Genomic DNA, 17,343 nt, shown 5'->3' with positions numbered 1-17,343 from the left:
AATTAATAATTATTATAATATATTGTATATTATTATTTATTAATAATAGTTAATAATTTAATATTATTAAATATTATATTAAATATTAAATATATAAATGTATAATATAGATATTAAATATATAATATATAAATATATATAATATATAAATATAAATAAATAATATAAATATTCTATTAAATATTAAATATTATATTATTAATAATTATTATTAATAATTAATGGTTAATTAATATATAGTGCCTCTTTTGGTTCTGAAATGCTAAAACTTCTTGAACATATATAGTCTTCATTAAGTATACCTAGTTCTGAATATTATACTTGTGAAAAATGATACCTCTTTATATACCCATTTCATTTTATTTATCAACAATGCTTTCAAAATACTGTAGTATGATGATGATGTCTTTTGTTCACACTAGGGTGTAGCTGGACCAGAAGGTAATCCAGGTCCTAAAGGTATACGAGTAAGTAAGCATTTTCATCATTTTGTAAGCATGCTTGCATACAAGTAGGATGAAATATACAAAATAGTTATCAGTTTCACACCTGTGTAGGAGCTTTGACTATAATGCCAGTTTAGCCTAAAAAGAAGTTCATTTGTTTAATAGATACATTCACTGTTAATGGCAACAGAAAGCACTCTTATTGTAGTTTTACATCATTCTTTTCTATACTTTCTGGCTCCTAGCGTGTCTGGTGTGTTAGAATATACTCTATAGTATAATTTATATATGAAGTCTATAGACCTAAGAAATCATGATAAAAAATATGAAGAGGAAACAAAATTCATATTAATTTCAAGGCTGAGATAATATGATGCAAAAACTATCTGGAGTAAAAAATATATATATCCAAAAAGAAGAAAATAAGCTTATCATATCGAGAATATACCACTGTACTTCTGAACCATTAAGGAGTTTTGTTAGTCACTTTAAATCATTAAGGGAGTAAAAATAATTACCGTGATATCTTATGTAGTGTCCTACACATTAAAATCAAAGGTAGTCTAAGAAAAATTAAAAAGTAAACTAAAATTTTTGTTTTTCAAAATTTTCTATTTTTAATGGCAAGTTATTTTCCAGAATCTACCTGCATGCCTTATATTATCTAAAATGCCTTTTTGAAATAAAGCATAATGTATTTTACACAGTATGTGCTATAATGATGTCTTTAATTCCTAAATATTTTCAAATACTTTCATATGTATTTTCTTCTCTTATTTTGCTGTCAATCCTGTGAAGGAATTTTACAGATGAGAAAAGAGTAAGCTAAGGAATTTACATGACTTGGCAAAGTCATAGCTAGCTAGAAGTAGACCCAAAGTCTTTTCACCTTTATTCTGTACTCTTATACCTCTATTTCATACTGTTTCTACTCTTGCATTAAGTGAAAATATAGTGGGGACAAGTATATATATATTTTTTTAATTAGAAACTGTACCAAAAGCACATATTGACTTGGATCTGGGAAGAAGATATTTTAGTGGTCAAGAACATGGACTTTGGAGTTAGAAGGACCTGCTTTTTTGTTTTTTTTCCTTCATGTAAAAATCCTATTAGATAATGATAAGAAAACTTGCAATTAAGGTAGTTATGATAACCACCTGACCTTAACATTCTTTTTTTGTTTGTTTGTTTGTTTATTTATTTATTTATTTTGAGAGAGAACGAGAGAGCATGAGCGGAGGATGGGCAGAGAGAGAGAGAATTCTAAGCAGACTCTGTGCTGTCAACCCAACCTGGGGCTCAATCTCACAAACTGTGAGACCATGACCGGAACTGAAGTCAAGAGTCTGATGCTTAACCGACTGAGCCACTCAGGTGTCCCCTTGAGCCTAACATTCTTTTTTTTTTTTTTAATATGAAATTTTTTGACAAATTGGTTTCCATACAACACCAAGTGCTCATCCCAAAAGGTGCCCTCCTCAATACCCATCACCCACCCTCCCCTCCCTCCCACCCCCCATCAACCCTCAGTTTGTTCTCAGTTTTTAAGAGTCTCTTATGTTTTGGCTCCCTCCCCCTCTAACCTCTTTTTTTTTCTTCCCCTCCCTCTTGGACTTCTGTTAAGTTTCTCAGGATCCACGTAAGAGTGAAAACATATGGTATCTGTCTTTCTCTGTATGGCTTATTTCACTTAGCATCACACTCTCCAGTTCCATCCACGTTGCTACAAAGGGCCATATTTCATTCTTTCTCATTGCCACGTAGTATCCCATTGTGTACATAAACCGCAATTTCTTTATCCATTCATCAGTTGATGGACATTTAGGCTCTTTCCATAATTTGGCTATTGTTGAGGTTAACATTCTTAAACCACAGTGCCCAGCATATAGCATGCATTTTCTTTGCAGACTCTTTCATTTTATTGGAATTTGAGAGTCTCTTCTGTGCATTAGCTAGTACCACCAAGACATGTTACTTGGCACCGTGCAGTTTTCTCTTACTGTGTTTTCTCATCTAGCTTCAATGATTCCTCTATTTCGAAGTTCTTCTTTATGTCACTATATGTTATACATCCTTTTGCACTATGTTAGACATCCTTTTGTTGCTTTTTTTTCATTTGTATGGAAACTATAGTCTGGGTTGTAACCCTTTTTAAGTTGTATTTTTAGGTTTTGACAGCAGCTTCATAAAAACATTTTTTTAGGGGCAGCTGGGTGACTCAGTCAGTTAACTGTCCGACAAGCTCAGGTCATGATCTCATGGTCTGTGAGTTGGAGCCCCGTGTCGGGCTCTGTGCTGTCAGTTCAGAGCCAGGAGCCTTCTTCAGATTCTGTGTCTCCCTCTCTCTCTGCTCTTCCCCCACTCACGCTCTGTCTCTATATAAAAAAAAAGAATAAACATAAAAAAAACATTTTTCAAAATAACAAATATAATTTCTTTTCTGATTGATTTAATTGATTTGGTTCCTTAATTTTCCTTTGTGAATACAGGAGGAATCAAGAAGTCCATTTCTCTAGGCTTCCTATTCACAGAGGTTCTCAAATGTAGACTTTTAACATTAACTTCAAATCCACATTTGGTTAAAAGGACAAAAATCACAAAAACATGCTGACAGGATTATAAGAGGTTTTTTATTTGGTTTGTATCTTGTTATTGCACTATACCACATACTATGTACTGTAAATTAATATTTTTATAAATCATGTGATAAATGATCTTTTGACTGGCAGCATTATTTAATTTCATTTTGTGGTGTTATAATTACTTTTACATTAAGTGCATATGTTTAAAATAGACCATCACTTTGTAATCCTCTTTTGGCAATTCTTTGTATAATAATATGCAAGGTGCCTCAAACAATAGAAGTATGTAGGGCCTCTCCTGACCTTTTGATGGCACACTGGTGACACAAAATTGCCTCTAACTGGATATAAAACCTTCAATCTAAAACGAAAAAGCATATATATTATTTTTTTTAATGTTCTTTATTTCATTACACACTAAACTGTAGTTTAGGGACAGAGTCTTGAGAATGATCACAACCCCATGTGACTTTTTTGGTGGGTGCTGCTGACATTTTATATTCTGTTAGAATCAGCATAATAATTCTCAGGAAACCTTTATGAAATACCTATGTAATTATTCATTAAAATCTTTAATTATACAATATTTTTGCACCTTATTCAGGCTATATCGAGTAGAGGTCTAACTTTCTCTTGAGTTTTCAGTTGATTTCTTAGTTCAGTGATAAGTGTATACCAGTTAGGGTGTCTGTTCTTTTTATTTATAAGAGAAAATTCAGTTGTATGTATTAAAATAAAAGTTAAGTCTTTTTAAACTTGAGGCTATCTGTAGCTGGTGATTCTGAAAATAATGTTTTGGAATCATAATCCAAGCTCATAAGCCTTCAAATTTGGACCATTGAAAGAGCCTTCTAATAGATTTTCCTACATTCACTGTTTCTTGCCTCAGACATATTCTATATCCTGCCAACAGATTAATATTTTGCAAGTACAACCTAACCTAAGGTCACTATCACAGTCCTTTAAAGGCAGTAGCTTCCAGTTGTCTAAAATATAAAGTCTAAAACTCTTAGCTTGAAATTTAAGTTTTGCCTTAATGTACTCTCCAAACTATCATACACTTTACCTTTTAAACTGGTAAAGAGATTATTTCCCTCTTTATTTACCTTTAGGTTATAACTAAAGTATGTTAGGATAAAGTACCTTGCGTTGTTACGTATAAATACCCCTTGGTTGTCTGGCCAATTGGAATCTTCTTTAAGGTACAGTGGGTTTTTGCTCTTCTCCAAAGCATCTCACAAGTATAATGCTATCTGTTACCATTTACAGACACTCCCTGAAATTCTCTGATTCTGCTTTCTGCGATTGCTCTGCTGGCAGTGTTCTTTCTCCATCCTGTGCTTATCAGGATTTTAGCTACGCTGTAGTCCTATCTCAGGTGTCAGTATCTCTTGAAAACTTTTTTGACTTTACCTTCTGCCACATTGGAATGGATCTCTTCTTCCTTCATGCTACTTAATATCTTTTGATACTTCCATTCTGCCTTAATTTTTAGTTAATTATATATTTTTTCTGCCCACTATAAAATTCAACGAAAGGATTCGGTCTTGATTTTCATTGGCCGCTGTGTCTTAAGTTATGTTCCCTACTTTTTTTTTTTTTTTTAATGTAAAGATTGATCTGTAACTTCTGGAAGGAAGGTGATAAGGCAAAGGGAAGTTATTTATTCTGTTAAGCCTAATAGTTTCACACTATTATGGAATAATTTTATTATCTCTATTTGAAATTCCTTACAGGGTAAGTATTCAAATGAAAAGATTATTTGCTTACTTTAAGGGTTTTATTGGCTCTCCTGGAGAAGTAGGACAACTGGGACCTGAAGGAGAAAGAGTAAGTCCATTTCCTTCAAATATTATTTCTCAAGTGATATGCTTATGATAGGACAACAGAGGTCATAAACACTTATCAGATAGGTAATCTTATTGTGTGAAGCGAACCACCTTTTAAGAAAAACCACCTGCCAGATATATAATTAGATTCTCTTGAATTTTACCAAATTTGTTTTAAGGAAATAAGGTGATACAAATATATATGGTTAGATATATTTGTTTTTATCTATTTGTCAGAGAACATGCACAAGTTGGGGGCAAGAGAGGGGTAGAGGTAGGGGCGCCTGGATGGCTCAGTCAGTCGCACATCCGACTTCGGCTCAGGTCATAATCTCACAGCTTGTGAGTTTGAGCCCCATGTCGGGCTCTGTGCTGACAGCTCAGAGCCTGGAGGCTGCTTCGGATTCTGTGTCTCCCTCTTTCTCTGCCCCTAACTCACTAGCATTCTGTCTCTGTCTCTCTCAAAAATAAATAAACATTAAAAAAGAGAGAGAGAGGGGTAGAAGGAGAGAGAATCTTAAGCAGGCTCCATGCCCACTGTGGAGCCCATCATGGGACTGGATCTCATGATTGTGAGATCATCACTTGAGCCAAAATCAAGAGTCGACACTTAACCAACTGAGCCACCTAGGCGTCCCTGGTTTGCTTTTTAAATTTAATTTTTTAAAAATGCAAATTGAAATATTAAAATATCTACTTATGAAAATTGTATCTTGTAATCCATTAGTATTTAAGTACAAACTCTTGACAGGTCTTGTACTTTACAATACAATGTATAGTCAATAATTCAGCTTCAGAAGATATGTTTTTGTTTAATTTAATAATGGAAGATAGCTGTTCATAAATATAGGCTCTTGTGAATAAAGATAGAATCTTTGCAAAATGGTTGTTATCTTAGAACAATTAAGTACAGAGTTTTGGTATTCCAACTTCATCATGTCTACTTTTCAGTACTGTTCAGTGATTTCTTTTGCATTACTTCATTTGTACTGTCAGTATTCACTGAAAAAGATAGAATTGAATAATATTAGTATATTATCATAAGGTTTGAAAATATAGTTCATATTCAGAATTTAGCATTTGACTCTATTATTTGTAGGCATTGTGGTTAGGCCATAGTTTTCATTTCTGGAAACTGGTTTTTGCAAATGAAAGTAAACCAAATTAATCCTTGCTAGATGACTTTTTCAAACATACAGTCAGTTTGAGTGAATTATATTACATTTTCTTGTAATGACTTGTGAATTTCCTGACAGAGAAGAAGTATTCAGAATTTAAATGTGCTGTTGTGGCAATCAAAATGTTCATTCTTCTTTGGTGAGATGAGGTGAAGATTTTCCCTTGATGAATATGCAAGTCATTTCTTTCACTTGCAGAAATATCTTCAGTGTAATCCCACAACTAAGCTACCTGATTGTCATGTGATACAGCAGACTTAGAGTTCATGTTTCCAATCTGTCATGCAAAGAATTGAATGCTTCTCATTCACCCAAAGGAGTATATACAGTTTACATTTTTATTACTCTGTTGCACATGATATAATCCTTTCTTGGCCTTTAGACAGGCCAAAAACTTATTTCTTGTTAACTTATTTCTTATTTCTTGTTAACTTATTTCTAGTTAATGATGTAATAAATAAAGCAAAATTATATGTCCTTGCAAAATGTTATTATCTTGAATTTGAGGATCCTATCACTGACCATCATTAGGCACACTGCCTGTAATCATACTCACTAGTTTTGACCAGTCTATATGAAAATATTAAGACCTGTCTCAAGTCATAAATGTAAGACCATTTTGTGATATTATGGCTATCATGGGTGCCATGTCCTAATATTATTTGGCTACTTCAAAATTTTCATTAAACTATGAATGATATAGCTAACTGGGTATTGTTATTGTGTTATAAAATGTGTACGTTTAGAGAAGAGAGTAGAGAAGAAGTGTAGAGAAGAGCAGGAAAAAAAAGAGTATAATGTTAACCCCTTCCAAAAACAAATATAAAGAATTCCTTCCTGAAAGTCAGCAATGTGTGTATGCATGTATATATATGACAAAGTGTTTATATAATTTTGTCTGTACTATCCTTAGGTTTCCTGCTGAGATTTAGTGGCCCTACTAAAGTTGTAAAAAATAATTACCTTATCTCAAAAAAAAAGTTTGACTATATTATGTAAAGATGTATAAAGTCTTAATGAAATGAGTCCTATCGCTCACCCGTGCTTTTTGAGAAGACATTAGATGAGTTTTATCAAACACTGTTGAAGTGAAAGTGGATGGATTACTGCCACCAATGATATCCTCTAAGTTAGCTCTATGTACCTATAAATCCCATGCTACATGCTTTTGGCAGATTTCTTAGTCTCTAAGGCTTATAGGTAAGTCTAAGTCTCAAGGTGATTATATAAGTGAGGGTATTTTAGAATGCAAGTTACAGAAAATCCCAACTCAAACTGGCTTTAAAATGAGGAAATTTTTAATAATGATGGTAACGATAACAGCAAATGATTTACTGGGTCGTTGTATATATGCAAGGCACAGGTAATAAGAGCAGAGCCAGGATTTGAACACAGATGTTCTGGCTCCAGTGCTTGAGCATTTAAGTATTATGCCCTACTACTTCTTACATAACCAGAAATCTATAGGTTAGGTGGGATGTAGGCACAATATGATCTTTAGCACAGTGATATCATCCTCTCTACTTTGCTTCACCTAATGTTGGCTTTATGCTAAGGCAGGTTTCCCACCCAGTTGCAGAATTGTCAGTGCAGGGGCTAAATGTGCTTTCATTTATGTCCAGTCGAAGAGGTAGGAAGACAGAGAGGAGGTTAATTGTCCCTTAGGTTTTGGAAAATAAGACCTTCCTGTTTATGTGGTTGTGTGCCTACCTCTGGACAAAGAACTATCACCGGAGGAATGGTAGGATCCCATTTGGAAGTACAGATAGGATGCATTCCAGAATAAAATCAGGATTCTGTTATGAAGAAGAAAAAGAGCCACTTCAATTAAATTAACATATTGAAGATTTTCTGAATGTCATACCAGTTTAGAGAATAATTCAGTTTTCTCTTTGTGATACTTCATTAATTGATGTTTGAGAAAGAAAAGATCTGTAATATCTTATTCATTTATTCAACAAGTGTTTACTTTTGACATCTGTATATTCTAGGGTGTTCCTGGGATCCGGGGAAAGAAGGGTCTTAAGGGAAGACAGGTAATTCAATTTTTATTTTTTGAGGTTCCGTTCAGAGCGATATAATCTAATTATATGCATATTTCTCACCTATATAAATATAAATGTAGTTGTTCTTGTTATCCACAATATATCTCATTCAATAGAATTTAACTTTTGCCACCTTAACAGTTTATCAAATAATATCTGAGATTATGAAGGAAAATTTAGATTAAAAAATAATGAAATATAACACTTTTCTAACCATTTAATAGATCAGTGGAAGAGACTTTTATCCCTATTCCAAGAAACTAAATGTCACAGAAAATACATGAACAATTTAAAATACTAATGATATCACTATCAACCCTCATATTTTACAGGTTTTAAGAATGCCTGCTTCAGACATTAGTTTAGAAACTAGTTCCCTGCAGCTTCTTATATTTTCAGATTTTAAAAATCAAGGAAAGTGAATTTTGCCAGATATAATAATTTCAGAGATGGGAGGAAATTTTGACATCATCCAACATCCCCATCATTTAACAAAGGAGAAGACTGTGATTCAGGGAAGCATCCTTACGTTATCCTGGCTGAGTTCGTTTAGCTAACTAGCCACCTCCTTTTCACTCGTGTTGTTTTACTGCTATCCAGAGGTATTTGTTAGGGTAACACTTTCTGTGCTACACTGTGTTCCCTAGTCTATTAGGAAGGAAATTGGGTTTTTCATAACAGCTTTTCTAAAATTTTGGTATGTATAAAAAAAGTCTTGATAATAATTGTAAAAGAGAACAAATCTCACCAGAATATTCATATCCTTTTAAAGCATTTTATTCTTGAGTTTTGCAGTATTTCTTGACGGTAGATTAGAATCGGTATTAACGTCACCGTTATATAGGTGAGGAGAGTGAGGCTCAGTGATGTTCAAAGACTTGCTCAGCATCACGTAGATAATGGTGGTAAAACCAGGAATTTATCTCAGCTTCTCTGAATATAAACCCAGGATCCTTTTCCTTACTCCTTAGGTATTTCTGCTGTCTGCTACTCACACTGCTTAGAAGAACATGATTAATTTTTTTCATGATATTTGGCCAAAATGTGATAAAATTGTTTTAAAGTTCCACTTTAAAGATTTCAATTTATTGGGGTCCCAGGGTGGCTCAGTCAGTTGAACATCCAACTTCAGCTCAGGTCGTGACCTCAGTTAGTAGGTTCAAGCCCCACATCGGGCTGGGCTCTGTGCTGACAGCTCAGAGCCTGGAGCGTGTTTCACATTCTGTATCTCCCTCTCTCTCTGCCCCTCCCCTGCGCAGGCTCCATCTCTCAAAATGAATAAACTTAAAACAAAAATTCAATTTAATAAGAAAAGCTTACCAAACTGTCAAGAAATTAAAAATAAGCCAGCCATTTTGTTTTCTTACATCTATATTCAACTTTAAAGCTAATCTTCCAGCATTTATTGTTACCATCACCATTTTTAGTTCTTAAGCACTCTGATAAATATTCTGTATATCATCTCATTTAATTACACTCCATTATACTGCAAAATGTTATTTCTTTTTGTTTAAGTCCTCGTACATACCCCAACAGAAATACCTCTCTAATTATCATGTGCAAATATCTATCTAACTGCAGATTTAGGCTGTCTCAAAATTGACAGTAGGTGAAATTTATCTTCCTTATTCTTGTCTTCTCCATTCTTCATCTTTAATTTTTTCCTTTTTTCTATCAAAGTATGACATTAGTGAAAGAATGAATAAAGTTATTTATGGTTATTATATAAATTACTTCTAATGCTTCCACTGTTACCTTACCCATTAGTAATTATATTCTAAGTGTAGTTTAAGACAAAGTAATCTGGAATGGTGGAATTTTAGGCATTGTTGAGAAAATAGAGTATTTTCCCAAAGCCCTTGTAATATGCCACTTACATAGCTACCAACTTCATTCATTAATATGGCTGGATTTCTGTGGATATTAACTTTATCTTGAAAATGTAGGGGCGCCTGGGTGGCGCAGTCGGTTAAGCGTCCGACTTCAGCCAGGTCACGATCTCGCGGTCCGTGAGTTCAAGACCCGCGTCAGGCTCTGGGCTGATGGCTCAGAGCCTGGAGCCTGTTTCTGATTCTGTGTCTCCCTCTCTCTCTGCCCCTCCCCCGTTCATCCTCTGTCTCTCTCTGTCCCAAAAATAAATAAACGTTGAAAAAAAAACTTTAAAAAAAAATAAAATAAAATAAAAAAAGAAAATGTATTGGTAATTTTTAGTTTCCTACTCTATCATGAACTATAAAATTATCCGTGGAAATTTATAGATAGCTTCTGGTTTTTTACTCTCTAAAGAATTAAAAAATTATCCCACAGATGCTATTGAATTCAAAAGAGAAGTTCAAGAAAACAGTGGAAAAATAATGAATGGAGTGATTGCTGGGGTGATCTCACTGTTCTTTACATTATAAAATTTGTAAAATTTTATTCCTTTAAAAACACATGCCCTTGTCACAGATTTAGATCCTTGGGAAAATTATATTTGAAAAACATATGTATCCCATTTTTCCTAAACAGTGTTTATAGTAGAAAATCTGTCTGGTGCTGTAATATGTCATGTATGCTATATGTACTTTTTCTTGGTTTTACCACTAAATTATTTGGCCATGTTTATGAGGAAATCACAGTACTTTAAGATACAGTTACAGCCGCAAGTCAAATTATGCCAATGCTGACCTCAGACACTGTTCTAGAATAGTATCTTATGTATAAATGCTCCCCTATGTTCTGTTTATTACCAGTAAAATCATCTTCAAATAGCTTTGACATTAAATAAGGGCAAACGTATTAGCATGGGATATTATGCATCATGGGAAACTTTATTTCAATTTAGATTATTAATGTTCCATGAGAAGAATAAGTAAAACTTATTACTGTTTTAATAGCAGTGAAAGGAAAATACCTTTTTTTTTATTTATTATTTTTTTTTAATTTTTTTTCAACTTTTATTTATTTTTGGGACAGAGAGAGAGAGAGCGAGCATGAACGGGGGAGGGGCAGAGAGAGAGGGAGACACAGAATCGGAACCAGGCTCCAGGCTCTGAGCCATCAGCCCAGAGCCTGACGCGGGGCTCGAACTCACAGACCGCGAGATCGTGACCTGGCTGAAGTCGGACGCTTAACCGACTGCGCCACCCAGGCGCCCCAGGAAAATACCTTTTGATGATGTGTCCACTTTCTGGTGTGGAAAATATTAGGTGTGTGGAATATAAATATGGCCATTTTTTCTTGGTAATTGATTAAATTATGTATATTATTTGTTATTTATGAAGTTGATATTCAAACACAGCTGCAGAACTAAAGCATCCCAGACCACCATAAAGACGATGACAGAAATCTATATGTCTGAAAGAATATAACAGAAGTCGTAGAAATACTGAAATCTAAAAGTACCTGTATCTAAGAAACTTTTGGCTATGCATATGTCGAGGATTGTTAATTCAAAATTTCTGCTGACTTAAGAGCTATTTAGAAGTGTGGGTTCACGCTTTGTTAGGGTACTGCTATGTGGATCCCATGTCATTTCATTTATGACCATTAGTATTAATATTAGAAGATGTACTTTATTATAATTATCACTCCCCTTTAATTAATCTGATTATTCTTTCTCTGTGTTAAATTTTCTCATTTCCTTAAATTTTAGGTAGATAGAAGTATGCAGTCTTACAAACATAGAATACGATTCAGTTTGAAGTAATTTTACAATGTAATTTGTAGAAAACTAGTAACCCTTTTTAGATAATTCCATAACGTTTATGGGATATTTTACACAGGTTTTTAAAGTCTCTGAAATTAAGGCCAGAAGCTGATAAAATGAATTACTTCACTTTCTGTACTATGTATGGTATGAAACACTTTGACAGTCAAAATAGGCATAGAAAACTTCAAAATCCAAGTTTAGGCCTTTGTAAATATTAACATGACCTTCTTTGCACAACTGAGTCAGTTTTTAACTTATATACCAAAGCTGTGTGTTTGATATAAATAGTTTAACAAAATGTTAATATGTATATCTCTCTCTTATATAGAGAAATCATATGCTATATACATATAGCACAGAAACATAGAGGAGTAGTAAAAATCCTGTCCAAAATATTTCAGTGATACAGTAACATTACTGAACTTAGGCTCAGAAGACTTGCTATTCTGCTACTGTAGCTTGTTCTGCTAGCCAAATCATCACTTCTTTTCCTGAGTAAACACTGACTATGGGATTAAGTTATTATGAATCAGCTTCCTTAGCGACATCTGTATTTTTTTAATGAAATGATAGACTTACAAGTAAGAGATATCTTCTCCTAAATAGTATAAATATTATATTAAAGCTATTGAAAATGGACACATTTCAAAATAACATATTATTTTGGTTGTCCAAGAGTTATTTGGTATTTAGCTTCATACTGCTATTTTTAAATTTAGTGTTTGGGTTAAACGTTATCTCATTTTAAATCTTACTTCCCAGAAAATTTCTCCCCAAGTAAAACGTGGTCTTTATTCAGTATTTATAGATTGAGTTGAAATTTACAACACAATGTGTTTTTGGTTTTTCAACCAGAAAATGTATGAAAACTGATTTTGCTGGAAATTGGGTATATTTTAGGACCAGAGTATATAAAAGTTGTTATATTAACACATTTCAAGATCCTAGTAAAAGGTACTTACTAATAATCATTACAATTATTTTTGAAGGCCTCATGTAATTAGTTACATATTAGTCAATATTTGTGTACTCATACTTTTGGCTATTGAGATATTATAGCTCTTATCTTTTTCCTTCCTCTTACAATCCCTACATATTACAAATCAAAAAAGTTAGATCAAAATCCTTATTGTCAGTTGTGTTAGAGGACAGCTATGGGGCTGTAAGTGCTATTCATCCATTCTTTTTGCTATCTGTGGGTATAACTTGAATTCATCTCAAGTTCTTTCGGAAGAGATCTCCACAGGTAGTACCACAATCTACAAGGTAGTAGGTGATCTTTATTGGTCAAGACTCTTTTAAATACCATAGAACTACCATTCTATTTTATATGCTTTGCTATCTATTTGAAAAGCTTCTTGGAACATATCTGATGAGCCAGATTCTTTAAAAGCATCAGTTATTCACTGATTTATAATAGAAAAAAAGAACACTGTTAAAAAGGGAAGGCAGGGAGAGGTTTCATATATATTTGTCAACATCAAATTTTATATGTACTACCCAGTTGTAAGCAGCTTCCTTTTTAATTCAAAGTTTTCAGACTTCGTTCTGTAGTACCACAATCAGGAAATTCTATAGTTGCTTTTAAAGAAGCATTTTACATGGCTCCCGGACCGATTTAATCAGTAGTTTCTTTGTCGTACTAAGTTGGTTATGCAAATTTACATTACTCCACAGAGCTAAAATATTTATGCTAGAACTGACTTGTCGGGATTGAAGATAAACATGAAATTGGAGCTGGAATTTACTCTCAACAACGCCTAGAAAATTGTTGTCAAAATATAGAGACTTTTCAAACGAGTTTTGCAGGCCTGATTGGAAGAGATTATAAATAATCAAATCATATTACATTAAAGTTTGACAAAGAAAAAGTGTACTTAGTTTTCTTCCTATGAAAATCAAAATATCATAGTCTTAGAATAGTAGACAAAATAACACCCGTAAGCTACCTGGACTTCAGAGATGTTTACTTTTCTAACTATAGAAAGAACTGTCTCCTCCTCTTTTCTCATACATCATCTTGTTAGAAGAGTCTATTTAAAGTAAACTGTATTTTGGCTTCTAACTCTAGTGTTAGAATTTCAGAATATAAAATCCTTCTGTTAGACATCTGTTATTAGTTTCTATCCTTAGCCCAGGATAGTCTTAAATACGTATTGCACAGTAGTGTCTCAGATACATACATTTTATCAAGAATTTGGAGACAGTATTTTGTCTGAGGAAAAGGTTGTAGTTAATTTGATCCTAGAGAAAGTACTACTGTTGCTAGAGCATTCTGAAAAATTGTTATTAATTTTTAAGTGATTCTGTAGCTTTTAAGAAAAATGTTTTTTTCTGATTTTTACTTACTGGTTGTAGTCTATAGTGACTATATTTGGCTAACTATAGCTTGACAAGATGTATGGAAGAGACAGGACTTTGAATTAAACCCACCATTCAGGTTGGGATAGGTACAGAGAAGAGAGACACTCAAAGAACTATAGCTGGTAATTTGGGGGACGTCCAGGCAGAGCATGATTTCATAGAGATATAACACTAACAGGTGAAAATTCAGGCAGGCAGTTATTTTCAGTGCAGATAACATAAGGGAAAACTCAGTCTTGTAGGTTATCAAAGTCAGGAATGTGAGTGCAAATATGCCCACGGGAGTTGGCTTGGGTTCAGGGACTGTGTTCTTGATGTTGAAAAATGGCAAGAATAAGGTGGGGTCCTTATGAACAAGGGATAGAACATAATGTATACCAAAAGTGCTTTGTGGACACAAGAATAAGGCAGATCGCAATTCCCACAACTGGAGTACAGATGATAACCAATCTTTAAGAACAACAAAACAGATGGGGCTCCTGGGTGGTCCAGTTGGTTGGTTAGGTATCTGACCACTGATTTTGGCTCAGGTCATGATCTCATGGTCATGGCATTGAGCCCTGAACTGGGCACCACGCTGATTGCAAGGGCCTGCTTGGAATTCTCTCTCCTTCTCTCTCTGCCCCTCCCCCACTCATGCTGGCATGAGTGCACTCTCTCTCTCTGTCTCAAAAATAAATAAACTTAAAAATTTTTTTCATGTTTTTAATTTTATTTTTTTTTAATTTTTTTTCAACGTTTTTTTTTTTTTATTTATTTTTGGGACAGAGAGAGACAGAGCATGAACGGGGGAGGGCAGAGAGAGAGGGAGACACAGAATCGGAAGCAGGCTCCAGGCTCCGAGCCATCAGCCCAGAGCCTGACGCGGGGCTCGAACTCCCGGACCGCGAGATCGTGACCTGGCTGAAGTCGGACGCTTAACCGACTGCGCCACCCAGGCGCCCCTTAATTTTATTTTTGAGAGAGAGAGACAGAGAGACAGAGAGTGAGCGGGGGGGGGGGGGGGCAGAGAGAGAGAAGGAGGCACAGAATCCAAAGCAGGCTCTAGGCTCTGAGCTGTCACCACAGAGCCTGACCCGGGGTTCAAACCCACTGACTATGAGATCATGACCTGAGTCGAAGTTGGATGCTTAACTGACTGAGCCACCCAGGCGCCCCTTAAAATAAATATATAAACTTTTAAAAAAAGAACCACAAAACAGATGACAGAGGGGGAAGAGAAGAAAGGGGAAAAAAAACCACAAGAGACTCTTAATGATAGAGAAAAAAACAAGAGTTGACAGTGGGAGGTGGGTGGGAGAAGGACTGGATATGCGATGGGTGCTAAGGAGGACACTTGCGATAAGCACTGGGTATTGTATGTAAGTGATGGATCACTGAATTCTACTCCTGAAACCAATATTGCACTGTATGTTAAGTAAGTAAAATTTAAATTTAAAAAAAAACGGGGAAAATAAAAGAACAAAGTAGGAACATGAATGAGAATTGAGGCCCAGATCATCACTAGGATAACCATAAGCCTGACTTGATGTTCAATTTCTGAGGATTGGGCTAGAACTCCTTAAATTCCTACCAAAGTTTAAAATTAGTTTTAGCCAACAAGACATGGTCAACCCTTGAAATGTGGATCAAATTGTCCTACCTGTGATAAAAAGGAAGGTGAAAAGAAAGGGGGAAAGACTGTATCTTCACAGAGTATGTAACAGTCTAGCCTTTTCCTGTAGTAATTGTGCTTTATTTTTGAATGATTTAAAAATATCATGATTTCATGGTAATAATTATTCATGTGTAGAATGTGTAGAATTAACTACCAGGTTTTATTTTATTGTTTCTAATCCTAGACAAATTAGTTTGATCTTCTCTTTTCAACGCTTAGTCTTGGGAAAAGTTGAATTTCTGTTTTTGTTGGTAATGTCTGTTTAGTGTATATGTCTTTATAATATTTCTTATTTATCTCTACTTTAGATTGAATATGTTGTTTCTGAACCATTGTTTTCTGAAAAGAACAAAGTATGTTCATAGTTAACTGTGGCCTTTAACAAAAAAATTTTGCATTGCTTATATTTTTTTTAAATTCCATAAATGCAGTCATTAGTATTTTATGGTTATTTTGGTTCCCATATTTTCCTAATTATTTTGTGTGCAGTATTTTTCCAATTTCTTTGTAGAACTAGGGAAATAATCATTTTACTAGATTGTGTAAGCTACAAGTTTTCCACTGTTTTAAGATTTTAGATATACTATCAAGTATAGTACCTACACTCTGAAATATTAACACCAAACATATATGCAAGCATACTAAGTCTAGAATAGTTCTTAGTGTTTGATCACTACCATGTTTGATAACAATACCATTGTTAGACCCAGGCAAGAGAGAAACTTGATCCGGGCTCTGCACTTTTGAGGACCCGGTACATCACAAAGAAAGTAAATGTATTAAAAACAAAACAAAACAAAACACATGAGTGGCTCTGTCACTCAGCACCCAGCAGTTAGTATTGGAGCAATATGACCGATCATCCTAGACCATCATTCTTGTTACTATGTATTATCTATTACTATATAACATGTTACTCCAAATTAGTGGTTTGAAATAACAATTATATGTATATTTATTTAAATATGTATTATTTTTCAGAGTTTCTGTGGACTGGGAATTTGGGAATGCTTTATTTGAGTGGGTCTAGCTTAGGGTTTCCCATGAGGTTACAGTCAAGATTTGGGGCAAGACTACTGTCATCTGAAGGCTTGACTGGGGCTGGGGGATCTGCTTTTAAGGTGGCTTACTTGCTGGCCAGCCACATAGTGCTAGTTGCTGGAAGATCTCATTTCCTCTCCATAGGGACCTCTCCACATGGCAACTTGAGTGTCCTCAGGACATGGTTGTTGGCTTGCACCAAAATAAAGTGGTCCATGAGAGCAAGGTGGAATGTGTAGTGCCTTTTATGACCTAACCTCAGAAGTCACACTGTACATCTATATTCTGTTGGCCACGTGGGCCAGCCATGATTCCAAATGGGAGGGGACTACACAAAGGCATTAATATCAGGAAGTGAGAATCATGGTGGTCCATCTTTGAAGCTGTTTAGTGTCTTCAGGCCTCAGAGAAATTCTTCTCCATTTCTGTGGCCTATAATCTCATGTGTGAATGCCATGAAATTAATAGGTGGTCCATTGCCAAAATTAGAGACAGAAAATGCTCAAG

The 17,343-nt window shown here is 34.6% G+C and overlaps 1 protein-coding gene and 1 long non-coding RNA gene across 8 annotated transcripts in view; one reads left to right on the top strand and one right to left on the bottom strand.

Moving 5' to 3' along the window:
- The window catches only part of COL24A1 (collagen type XXIV alpha 1 chain), a 412,001-nt gene that overhangs the window by 85,478 nt on the left and 309,180 nt on the right, over positions 1 to 17,343 (top strand). For all 7 annotated transcript variants that reach the window (XM_019837359.3, XM_045036125.1, XM_019837358.3 and 4 more), the window contains 3 exons: positions 423 to 467; positions 4,808 to 4,861; positions 8,030 to 8,074. In XM_019837359.3, the coding sequence (XP_019692918.2) occupies positions 423 to 467; positions 4,808 to 4,861; positions 8,030 to 8,074 (144 nt within the window). The remainder of the gene's footprint in view (positions 1 to 422; positions 468 to 4,807; positions 4,862 to 8,029; positions 8,075 to 17,343) is intronic.
- On the bottom strand, positions 5,653 to 17,082 carry LOC109502432. Its single transcript, XR_002161026.3, has 3 exons — positions 16,926 to 17,082; positions 7,749 to 7,834; positions 5,653 to 5,862 (listed from the first exon to the last, which is right to left on the bottom strand). It is a non-coding gene; the product is annotated as an uncharacterized LOC109502432 (long non-coding RNA).

The sequence above is a fragment of the Felis catus genome, chromosome C1 (assembly GCF_018350175.1).
Source record: "Felis catus isolate Fca126 chromosome C1, F.catus_Fca126_mat1.0, whole genome shotgun sequence".
In the NCBI taxonomy this organism is placed as follows: Eukaryota; Metazoa; Chordata; class Mammalia; order Carnivora; family Felidae; genus Felis; species Felis catus.
This window is presented reverse-complemented; position numbering and strand designations above follow the sequence as displayed.